General features: G+C 41.2%; 1 protein-coding gene across 2 annotated transcripts in view; it reads right to left on the minus strand.

The window, feature by feature from the left end:
- The window catches only part of LOC138004483 (TATA box-binding protein-associated factor RNA polymerase I subunit A-like), an 8878-nt gene extending 4073 nt beyond the window's left edge, over window positions 1–4805 (minus strand). Inside the window, exons 1-3 of one of the 2 annotated variants that reach the window (XM_068851012.1) lie at window positions 4659–4805; window positions 3140–3291; window positions 945–1228 (exon numbers count right to left, since the gene is read on the minus strand). In XM_068851012.1, coding sequence (XP_068707113.1) covers window positions 945–1228; window positions 3140–3291; window positions 4659–4773 — 551 coding nt within the window. In that variant the 5' untranslated portion in view covers window positions 4774–4805. Of the gene's footprint in view, window positions 1–944; window positions 1481–3139; window positions 3292–4658 lie in introns of both variants that reach the window. The other variant, XM_068851011.1, reaches the window with a different exon arrangement.
- Between the last annotated feature and the right edge of the window lie 7883 nt (window positions 4806–12688).

Consider the following 12688-nt stretch of genomic DNA (forward strand, 5'->3'; position numbering starts at 1 on the left):
GGGTGGGAATTGAACCCACGACCTTCAGTAGAGCAGCGGTGATCTAACCAGAAGGTTGTGGGTTCAATTCCCACCCTGGTCAGAGTTTTTCTCTGTCCTTGTGTGGGCCCATTTCCATCAGTACGGCTAACGCTCACATGGTTCATATGGGGTAGAAACTTAGCACTTCACATTACACTCTAATCAGTTAAGTCTGTTCAAATATAAGTGCTACACGGCCAACGTTTGCGAAAACGTAATCCTTCCTTGAGTGGCTACAAAGCTCAGTAGATAGAGAACTGCACCTGCAAAGCTCATGGGTTTGAATCCCATTGAATCCACAGTTGTCTATAAGAGACAACAATTTAACAAATCGAAAGTGGTTCAGCGTTGCCTGTACTCTTATCGACAAAGATATTCGTCATCATAGTGGTCAAAGTGCTGTGGACTCACGAGGTGCAGTCAAGTGAGTCCACAACATTTTGACCACGGTGTACAAGCAACGCTGAACCACTTTCAATTTGTTTTTCACCACAATATTCAACGCCAAAGAAAGGTTTTATTCCAGAGCGTGACCAAAATCATGACACAAAGAAAGAGCAAGTCTTGTCTATAACTTCCTCGCAACATGATTGCTTCATTTCCCAAAATGGGCATTCCTGATTGGCTAATACATTGCGTGACAAATTGAGGTGAGCATGATGCGTACAGCATTGTCCGGACTCTTATCAACAACAGCAATCAGATTGCGAGATTACAAGCAATTGTGGTAAAAAATAATATTATTGTTTGAAGTGTCCAGATAAATGCAAGGTTCACTTCACCCTTTCATCTATAACCAGCACTTCAAGATTTTGTAGATTTCATTAAAAACATCATAGTTATCAGAGAGATGGTGAATTTTAACACCTAGGTAAATGAATGAAGTTACGTACAGCTGTATTTATCCAAACTTAATGTAATACCTGTGTGCATTAGGATTTTCTGTATTTTTCTCTTTGTATCGATCTAAGATTTCCCTCGTGTCATCCGACTTGCCATAGTATTTCAGCACCTCAACTTGTTTTGTGATGAAAATGTCCCAGTTTCCCTCATATTCCACTAAATTGCTAAACAAAACTAACGCTTGCTTTGCAAGAAAATCCACTTGTCGCTTGAGATTTGCTGTGGTTGAGTCTCCAGCTTCATGATCATGTCCTGCATTAACCTCGTCATCTAGATGTCTCCTATCCAACTGTAGCTTGCCTTTCTTCCACGACAGATAAGCAAAGAGTCCTGCATAAGCTCTCAATAAAACACTTGACTGCAAAGATTTATCAGACAGCTTAGTCGTGAGTAACTCGCTTGCTTCCGTCAAGTCAGAGTTGTACTGCACAAGGTACATGGCATAATCCAACAAGAGTTCTGTTCGATATGGGCCACAAATTACAAACATGTTCTTGATAAATTGACTCATGTGAGAATAGCTTCCATGTCTGTTGCTTAAAACCTCACAACCTACCTGCAAAAATTAATCATGATTTTTTCAGCCTCTCTTCATTTTTAACATTTTAGTGCATGTGGAGGTTGTTAACCCATTGACTCCTGAACCATCTCACCATTGATGAGTGAAATCAGCTGGCGTTAGACAGAGTAGACTCTATTAAGTCTCACTCCGAGGAGTTAATGGGTTAAAGCCCTGGGCCTGGTTGTTCAAAAGCCGATTAACGCTAATCCCAGATTAAAAATTAACCAAGGAGTTTATTTCTCTACTCCCAGAATGCTGTTAAATGCTGATATTCGGCAAAACTTTACATTAGAAGAAGTCAATCTCGAAAAACAAAAATAAGCAAAAGAAACTTTCACTAAAAAGTTGAAAACATGAAACAAAACTTTTATGCAAATCCTGGATTAAGTTAACCAGCTTTCGAACAACCGGGCCCTGATCTTTTAGTATGTTTCACGATTACTAAAAGCAAAATGCTTGTTAGCCTGCACAGCAGGTGGTTTAGTGAATTTTAGAAGCTTCTTTCCACCAGAGTTGACTTTCAAGTGATTGTTTGCATATAAACTGAAGTCAAAAGAGCAAGTGAAGGGGGAGGGGGTGAGGAGAAGGAGCGAGGAGCCACCTGCAATCAACACCACAAGATTTTCGATGCTCCCTTCACCAGCAGATGGGGAAAATATCGTTCCTGATTGGCCAATAAAGTGTCAGAAAAAAATCCGCCTGTCCTTCAAAATTTTATGCTGCTCCTGTTCGTAAAAGTGTAAAGCCAAAACAGAGAGAAAAGAGATGACAATCTGTTTTAAAAAAATATATGGAAACTTCCTTGTGGTAGCTTGGATTTTCTGGTGTTCTTAAATAAGAGCAGGAAGATATAAAACAACTAATAAATGGATTTGGCAAAGCTTCATATTTCAGCTTTTTCTAAGAAGTTGAGAAGTATCATTGGTGACCAGATTAAAGAAGCAGAAAGACTAGGGCTCATGGCAACCTTGTTGGTGGCTTCCAGATGTATCCAGCTTGTTTTCACATCAGCAGAAGATGCGAAGGATAAGGCATTTCTCAATGTGCTGAAAGAAATTCTAATAACTTCCACAAAAGATTGTCGGATATATAAACATTGTCAGCGAATCGCTCACAGTAGAAACATGGACAGGGAAATGTTAATGGCAAGTTCAATCTTGTAAATTTCTTCCTAGCGAATAATTGTATTATTGCCAATGTTCACACAAGGCATGCTACGATTGGTTGGTAGTTGATATCAAACCTGTCCTTATCACACATGATTGGAAATGGGAGGTTTAGAAAATCTAATCTTGTGGGGTTGATTGCAGGAGGTTTCTCGCTCCTTCTCCTCGCCCTTCCCCCTTCGCTTGCTCTTTTCACTTCGTTGGTAAATCAAAAGTCAACCCCAGCAGAAAAAAGCTTCTATAATCAAACTGCCTGCTAAGCAGACTAAAAATGCTAAGCTTAATGAAAATCATTCATTCTCCCTTCTGGAGATATAAAAAGGGAATTGTGACACACTGAAAGTTTCAAGACTTTCGAGTAAGGGCCCCCGGTCTTTCAACACTTCTGTCACAATATTATTATTATTATTATTATTATTATTATTATTATTATTATTGTCATCATCAATATCTTTTTATGACACATCAGGAAAAGTCATAATATTACCCTCCAAAACATCTCAGGTGTTTTTGCACATGCTCCACACAAAGCCACCATACATTGCACAGCATCATCAAATTGGTGGTTCAGCAAACTGTCTAACAGATATCTTGTCACATAAGACATATGCTTCTTCTGAATGGTTGTGGTTTCTAATCCTGTTATTGTAAAATGACATGCAACAGTATTTCTTTGAACTGGTGAAATTTGCTTAACTAAGGGAAGTCGGAGAGAGCACATTAATTTTGTAGTGAGGGTGGGTTTTCTTGATCTATCTATTGCAATAGGACATCATCATGAACAAGGGATTGTCATCGCGGCTAGGATTTATGGAAAACCAGGAATATGGAAACCCACGTATGGAATTTGGCACCAGAATTCAGAATAAGAAACTGCAACAAATATAGCAAAATCACCCTGAAGAATCCACTAATGTAATCACTCGGAAAATAACAATAAAATCAGACTGCAGTTAACATTACTAGGAAACAAATTGAATGGTTCCAGAATGTGACTGGGGTTAACAAAAAAAAATCTCTGATCAAATTAACACTTTCTACATCACTTGCTTGAAACAATACCCAAATTAAGAAAAGACATGCTCATCAGGATAAAAAGAAGTACATAAGACTCTGTTGCTATTAACTGAATGCAAAAACCTTAAAAAATGGAAGTCTCAACATCCATATGATCATGGGCTTCCATTTTGATTTCAGTTCTCCTGGGAAGTTCCAAAGAACACTTCAGTTCAGCTTCACAACCAGATGACAAAAATACTGTTGAGGTACCCCACTGTCATACTTACGTCGTGCAGAAATGGTTATTTTATAAAATAATGCAGAGTTAGAACCAAAATTCCTTGAGTTTTGTTTATTTCCTCCAGGTTTGCATGTATTCAAGTTCAGGAGTTGGGGATCATGGAATTTTACATCACAAAACTGGGAGCAAACTCTTACATTGTCATAAAGGTGCTTTCCAGAGTAGTTCTCAAGCTATGACAGACACTTTTCTATGACCTGTAACTCGATGTAGACAAAGTTATGTCTCCATTAACTTGGAGAGAATTCTGGGATAATGCATCAGTCAATTCCAACTGCACCCTGCACCCTGCCCCCTCCCCCCCCTTCCCGGGCAACTGCGGGGCATTTGCCAGCCTTGTCAGTCTCGGGGGTGGGGCTTTAGCTAATTTAGCATGAACCGGGGGCCGGGCATTAGCCAATCACTCGGTGGTCAAGTGACGAACCGCGGAGCCACTCAAAAATACACCTTCTTTGGAGTTTCACTGCATTGATACTGCCTCAAATATGGCCCAGTACTTTATAGTTGTTCATTTTCTGCTTTCAGATATATTACAATGGAGTTTGATTCTGGTGTCCGGATATTCCTGGTTTTCCATATGACCTCACGATTAAAGGGGTTATGGATTCGGAAATGCAGAGGAACGCACTTTCAATGGTAATGGTAATGGTTAATGAATTTCTAGCACAATGAACACCGCTTTTCGGATTTACCGAAAAAGGCTTACCTAATGTGTGTGATAAGGCACGCTCACGCCATATTTGCTGAAAGATGCATGACTTGTAAAAGCGGGATTTCTCCGGGAGTTTGTTCGACAACCAAAAACAACGAATGGCCGCCATCTTGATAATCTTATCGAAAATACCGCTTCATGTTAACCGTACGTCAAATTTATTGCAACAATAGGCTTTTTGCATGACCGTGTCACATGAGCTTGTCAATCATAAAAACCGATCGTGGTACAAAATAGATGCCAGAAATGGAAAGAGAGTAATGAAATGAGAAAGAATGACAACTTTGAGGCCATAGGCCATTTCAGAAACGTGAGAGGACTGGGACGAGTTTCTCATACTTGCTTGGATTGAAAATCTAAACTCTTCAACTGAAATGTTACCAAATGAAAAGCTTTCCAGCCAAGTTTGAGAGTTTTCTACGGAAAATTGGCCAAATGGGACACTTGCAAAAGTTGCAAAATCCCATACAAACCCTTATAATTTTGTGGCCTGTCTACCCATTCCATACAAACTCTCTATTTTAGGTGATATTTGAAGATATATTATTTCACCATTTTCCTCCTCTAAATACATCTATTCTTGGTAAAGACTCTCAAACATGGTTGATCTTTCATTTGTATGTCTTAGTTTTTTAAACAAACGGAAAACAACCAAACTCGTCCCAGTCTTCTCACGTTTCTGAAATGGCCTATTGAGGGGAGGTCGTTACCAGGTTCTTTCGGGTGGGGAAAATTCGAACGGCGGGCACGCCAATTGTCCAGACTCGAAGCCATCTCAGTTGCTTATTTAACAGCAATGACCTTTTAATTGTTATTCTTAGATGATTTTATTCGAATCTGGGACCGCTAGACAAGCGTTGAAGAAAGTTGCACTTAAAGCACTCTATAAATTACGAAAAGAAATGGGAAACCACTTCAGAGAAAATATAATATTAACGAAGAAGTTATTTGATGCACTGATATGTCCCATACTCTTTTATGCAAGTGAAGTGTGGGGGATTGATTGCAATGGGAAATTTCGAAAAGAACCCAGCAGAATTAGTTCAAAATAAATTCCTAAAGTGGTTGCTGGGAGTTGACAAATACTGCAACAACAATGCTGCAGGGCTGAAACCGGACGGTTCTCAATGACAATCGATGCTCAATGTAGGAACTTTAGCTTCTGGTTAACTTCAACCAAAAATGAATACAAATTATCCCAAAAAGCATACAATGACATTAAATAAAAGGGAAAAGGATCATTGGAACAGATACTGGATTAGGAGACCTCTGGATGAAAGCACACTATGTAGACATAGGAATTATAAACGTTATCAGGCAACGACTCAAGGATATTGAACTACAAAAATGGCTAAGTGAAATAAATAACGACAACAGAAAAGATGCTAACTAAAAGCAACAAAACGAGAACCATATGGTAAGCACTAGAGTCGCAGATTACAAATTGTGCACATGCGCCCTCTTAAAGGTAACATAAATACAGTCATAAGCTTTTTCCGAATAACTACAGGAGCTGATATCTTCGAGACAACATTTACAGCTAAAATACATACCATACGCAGATACCTACTAAATACATAATATTTAAAGATATGTTCATTAAAATGAAAAGCCGCTGTACAAAACGCGGCCCTGGATTCTCTTTTAAAACCAGTAAACTCATGGGTACGGATAAAATCAGGTAGCGCATTCCGCGCAACTTGGCTGATACGTAAGAAAAAAGAGAACTAAGACCATAACTGGTTGTTCCTGGTTTACTGAGGGACAGACAGAATGTAATTTCCGCGAAGATCATGCATAAGAAGGGCACGGGAGAGAAAACGTACACTTTTCAAATATAAATAAGGTTATTCTCTTCATTATTATACCGTTTCTTGGACACGAGAATTACAGCGAAATGAAAGCACAACTTTGTCGCGAATTTTCTATGATAAAAACTTCTTCAGAAATCCAAAATCCAAGTTAACAGCACACACCAGGCCTACTCCTGAATATCTGGCTGGAAATCATTTCCTCTGGCCGCGCTTCAGCCATTCCATTAGGGCCAGTCTCGTGCTTCTTAACTTGCCTCGCTCATGCCCAAGAAGAATTCTGGGTAATTTTGCCATTCCATGACAAGGGAAGACTCCCGATTCTCCTTTCATAGTTTTTTTCATAAGTGTCGGGCCACCCAGTCCTACCAGCAAAATACCGCCTCGATTGAAGGTTTTAGCTTTCAAAACTTGCCCAGATTGTGTCAGTAGGTCCTGGAATTCATCCACAGAAAGGCCAGAGAGACAACTTCACTCGTGAACCGCCATGTTTACAAGAGAGCATTTTAGGCGTCCCAGTCTGCATGAAACCATCTCTCGCCTCCGTCTAAGACAAGACCAGACACGCACGGTTCTTACGTTACGTTTATGCTTATAAAAACAATTGAAATGTCAGTTGCTGGTTAAAAAAAAAAAAAAAAAAAAAAAAAAACCAGCATGTTAATTTTTTTTGGTAGGCTAGGTATCGAAGAGCCAGAACATTTGCGCATGCGCTGACGGAATGTTTGAACAAGAGAGAAAAACGCAGTACCTCCAGACACCGGCGCTGGAGCGTCGTACCAAACGAGTCATCCCGGGATTTCGGCCCGTGCGATCGCTTTTGGACGCAGTTGGCCCTTCACTGCTTTCTGCTACCGACCTTGCCTCCCGGTACGGCATTGAGGGAGAGATATGTCGGCCCCTAAACCATATGTGACAAATCCCACGCCTACTCACAGCTCCAAACCGCCCTTGTCAATATAGCGTAAGAATTAGATGGCTTATATATTCAAGAGAAGTCATTTTATCTGTCATATGGTAAGCACTGGAGTCGCAGATTACAAATTGTGCGCATGCGCCCTCCTAAAGGTAACATACATACAGTCATAGGCTTTTTCCGAATAACTACAGGAGCTGATATCTTCGAGACATTACATTTACAGCTGAAATACATAGCATACACAGATACCTACTAAATACATAATATTTAAAGATATGTTCATTAAAATGAAAAGCCGCTGTACAAAACGCGGCCCTGGATTCTCTTTTAAAACCAGTAAACTCATGGGTACGGATAAAATCAGGTAGCGCATTCCGCGCAACTTGGCTGATACGTAAGAAAAAAGAGAACTAAGACCATAACTGGTTGTTCCTGGTTTACTGAGGGACAGACAGAATGTAATTTTCGCGAAGATCATGCATAAGAAGGGCACGGGAGAGAAAACGTACACTTTTCAAATATAAATAAGGTTATTCTCTTCATTATTATACCGTTTCTTGGACACGAGAATTACAGCGAAATGAAAGCACAACTTTGTCGCGAATTTTCTATGATAAAAACTTCTTCAGAAATCCAAAATCCAAGTTAACAGCACACACCAGGCCTACTCCTGAGTATCTGGCTGGAAATCATTTCCTCTGGCCGCGCTTCAGCCATTCCATTAGGGCCAGTCTCGTGCTTCTTAACTTGCCTCGCTCATGCCCAAGAAGAATTCTGGGTAATTTTGCCATTCCATGACAAGGGAAGACTCCCGATTCTCCTTTCATAGTTTTTTTCATAAGTGTCGGGCCACCCAGTCCTACCAGCAAAATACCGCATCGATTGAAGGTTTTAGCTTTCAAAACTTGCCCAGATTGTGTCAGTAGGTCCTGGAATTCATCCACAGAAAGGCCAGAGAGACAACTTCACTCGTGAACCGCCATGTTTACAAGAGAGCATTTTAGGCGTCCCAGTCTGCATGAAACCATCTCTCGCCTCCGTCTAAGACAAGACCAGACACGCACGGTTCTTACGTTACGTTTATGCTTATAAAAACAATTGAAATGTCAGTTGCTGGTTAAAAAAAAAAAAAAACACCAGCATGTTAATTTTTTTTGGTAGGCTAGGTATCGAAGAGCCAGAACATTTGCGCATGCGCTGACGGAATGTTTGAACAAGAGAGAAAAACGCAGTACCTCCAGACACCGGCGCTGGAGCGTCGTACCAAACGAGTCATCCCGGGATTTCGGCCCGTGCGATCGCTTTTGGACGCAGTTGGCCCTTCACTGCTTTCTGCTACCGACCTTGCCTCCCGGTACGGCATTGAGGGAGAGATATGTCGGCCCCTAAACCATATGTGACAAATCCCACGCCTACTCACAGCTCCAAACCGCCCTTGTCAATATAGCGTAAGAATTAGATGGCTTATATATTCAAGAGAAGTCATTTTATCTGTCATATGGTAAGCACTGGAGTCGCAGATTACAAATTGTGCGCATGCGCCCTCCTAAAGGTAACATACATACAGTCATAGGCTTTTTCCGAATAACTACAGGAGCTGATATCTTCGAGACATTACATTTACAGCTGAAATACATAGCATACACAGATACCTACTAAATACATAATATTTAAAGATATGTTCATTAAAATGAAAAGCCGCTGTACAAAACGCGGCCCTGGATTCTCTTTTAAAACCAGTAAACTCATGGGTACGGATAAAATCAGGTAGCGCATTCCGCGCAACTTGGCTGATACGTAAGAAAAAAGAGAACTAAGACCATAACTGGTTGTTCCTGGTTTACTGAGGGACAGACAGAATGTAATTTTCGCGAAGATCATGCATAAGAAGGGCACGGGAGAGAAAACGTACACTTTTCAAATATAAATAAGGTTATTCTCTTCATTATTATACCGTTTCTTGGACACGAGAATTACAGCGAAATGAAAGCACAACTTTGTCGCGAATTTTCTATGATAAAAACGTCTTCAGAAATCCAAAATCCAAGTTAACAGCACACACCAGGCCTACTCCTGAGTATCTGGCTGGAAATCATTTCCTCTGGCCGCGCTTCAGCCATTCCATTAGGGCCAGTCTCGTGCTTCTTAACTTGCCTCGCTCATGCCCAAGAAGAATTCTGGGTAATTTTGCCATTCCATGACAAGGGAAGACTCCCGATTCTCCTTTCATAGTTTTTTTCATAAGTGTCGGGCCACCCAGTCCTACCAGCAAAATACCGCATCGATTGAAGGTTTTAGCTTTCAAAACTTGCCCAGATTGTGTCAGTAGGTCCTGGAATTCATCCACAGAAAGGCCAGAGAGACAACTTCACTCGTGAACCGCCATGTTTACAAGAGAGCATTTTAGGCGTCCCAGTCTGCATGAAACCATCTCTCGCCTCCGTCTAAGACAAGACCAGACACGCACGGTTCTTACGTTACGTTTATGCTTATAAAAACAATTGAAATGTCAGTTGCTGGTTAAAAAAAAAAAAAAAAAAACACCAGCATGTTAATTTTTTTTTGGTAGGCTAGGTATCGAAGAGCCAGAACATTTGCGCATGCGCTGACGGAATGTTTGAACAAGAGAGAAAAACGCAGTACCTCCAGACACCGGCGCTGGAGCGTCGTACCAAACGAGTCATCCCGGGATTTCGGCCCGTGCGATCGCTTTTGGACGCAGTTGGCCCTTCACTGCTTTCTGCTACCGACCTTGCCTCCCGGTACGGCATTGAGGGAGAGATATGTCGGCCCCTAAACCATATGTGACAAATCCCACGCCTACTCACAGCTCCAAACCGCCCTTGTCAATATAGCGTAAGAATTAGATGGCTTATATATTCAAGAGAAGTCATTTTATCTGTCATATGGTAAGCACTGGAGTCGCAGATTACAAATTGTGCGCATGCGCCCTCCTAAAGGTAACATACATACAGTCATAGGCTTTTTCCGAATAACTACAGGAGCTGATATCTTCGAGACATTACATTTACAGCTGAAATACATAGCATACACAGATACCTACTAAATACATAATATTTAAAGATATGTTCATTAAAATGAAAAGCCGCTGTACAAAACGCGGCCCTGGATTCTCTTTTAAAACCAGTAAACTCATGGGTACGGATAAAATCAGGTAGCGCATTCCGCGCAACTTGGCTGATACGTAAGAAAAAAGAGAACTAAGACCATAACTGGTTGTTCCTGGTTTACTGAGGGACAGACAGAATGTAATTTTCGCGAAGATCATGCATAAGAAGGGCACGGGAGAGAAAACGTACACTTTTCAAATATAAATAAGGTTATTCTCTTCATTATTATACCGTTTCTTGGACACGAGAATTACAGCGAAATGAAAGCACAACTTTGTCGCGAATTTTCTATGATAAAAACTTCTTCAGAAATCCAAAATCCAAGTTAACAGCACACACCAGGCCTACTCCTGAGTATCTGGCTGGAAATCATTTCCTCTGGCCGCGCTTCAGCCATTCCATTAGGGCCAGTCTCGTGCTTCTTAACTTGCCTCGCTCATGCCCAAGAAGAATTCTGGGTAATTTTGCCATTCCATGACAAGGGAAGACTCCCGATTCTCCTTTCATAGTTTTTTTCATAAGTGTCGGGCCACCCAGTCCTACCAGCAAAATACCGCATCGATTGAAGGTTTTAGCTTTCAAAACTTGCCCAGATTGTGTCAGTAGGTCCTGGAATTCATCCACAGAAAGGCCAGAGAGACAACTTCACTCGTGAACCGCCATGTTTACAAGAGAGCATTTTAGGCGTCCCAGTCTGCATGAAACCATCTCTCGCCTCCGTCTAAGACAAGACCAGACACGCACGGTTCTTACGTTACGTTTATGCTTATAAAAACAATTGAAATGTCAGTTGCTGGTTAAAAAAAAAAAAAAAAAAAAAACACCAGCATGTTAATTTTTTTTGGTAGGCTAGGTATCGAAGAGCCAGAACATTTGCGCATGCGCTGACGGAATGTTTGAACAAGAGAGAAAAACGCAGTACCTCCAGACACCGGCGCTGGAGCGTCGTACCAAACGAGTCATCCCGGGATTTCGGCCCGTGCGATCGCTTTTGGACGCAGTTGGCCCTTCACTGCTTTCTGCTACCGACCTTGCCTCCCGGTACGGCATTGAGGGAGAGATATGTCGGCCCCTAAACCATATGTGACAAATCCCACGCCTACTCACAGCTCCAAACCGCCCTTGTCAATATAGCGTAAGAATTAGATGGCTTATATATTCAAGAGAAGTCATTTTATCTGTCATATGGTAAGCACTGGAGTCGCAGATTACAAATTGTGCGCATGCGCCCTCCTAAAGGTAACATACATACATACAGTCATAGGCTTTTTCCGAATAACTACAGGAGCTGATATCTTCGAGACATTACATTTACAGCTAAAATACATAGCATACACAGATACCTACTAAATACATAATATTTAAAGATATGTTCATTAAAATGAAAAGCCGCTGTACAAAACGCGGCCCTGGATTCTCTTTTAAAACCAGTAAACTCATGGGTACGGATAAAATCAGGTAGCGCATTCCGCGCAACTTGGCTGATACGTAAGAAAAAAGAGAACTAAGACCATAACTGGTTGTTCCTGGTTTACTGAGGGACAGACAGAATGTAATTTCCGCGAAGATCATGCATAAGAAGGGCACGGGAGAGAAAACGTACACTTTTCAAATATAAATAAGGTTATTCTCTTCATTATTATACCGTTTCTTGGACACGAGAATTACAGCGAAATGAAAGCACAACTTTGTCGCGAATTTTCGATGATAAAAACTTCTTCAGAAATCCAAAATCCAAGTTAACAGCACACACCAGGCCTACTCCTGAGTATCTGGCTAGAAATCATTTCCTCTGGCCGCGCTTCAGCCATTCCATTAGGGCCAGTCTCGTGCTTCTTAACTTGCCTCGCTCATGCCCAAGAAGAATTCTGGGTAATTCTGCCATTCCATGACAAGGGAAGACTCCCGATTCTCCTTTCATAGTTTTTTTCATAAGTGTCGGGCCACCCAGTCCTACCAGCAAAATACCGCATCGATTGAAGGTTTTAGCTTTCAAAACTTGCCCAGATTGTGTCAGTAGGTCCTGGAATTCATCCACAGAAAGGCCAGAGAGACAACTTCACTCGTGAACCGCCATGTTTACAAGAGAGCATTTTAGGCGTCCCAGTCTGCATGAAACCATCTCTCGCCTCCGTCTAAGACAAGACCAGACACGCACGGTTC

The sequence above is a fragment of the Montipora foliosa genome, chromosome 5, assembly GCF_036669935.1.
Source record: "Montipora foliosa isolate CH-2021 chromosome 5, ASM3666993v2, whole genome shotgun sequence".
Lineage (NCBI taxonomy): Eukaryota > Metazoa > Cnidaria > Anthozoa > Scleractinia > Acroporidae > Montipora > Montipora foliosa.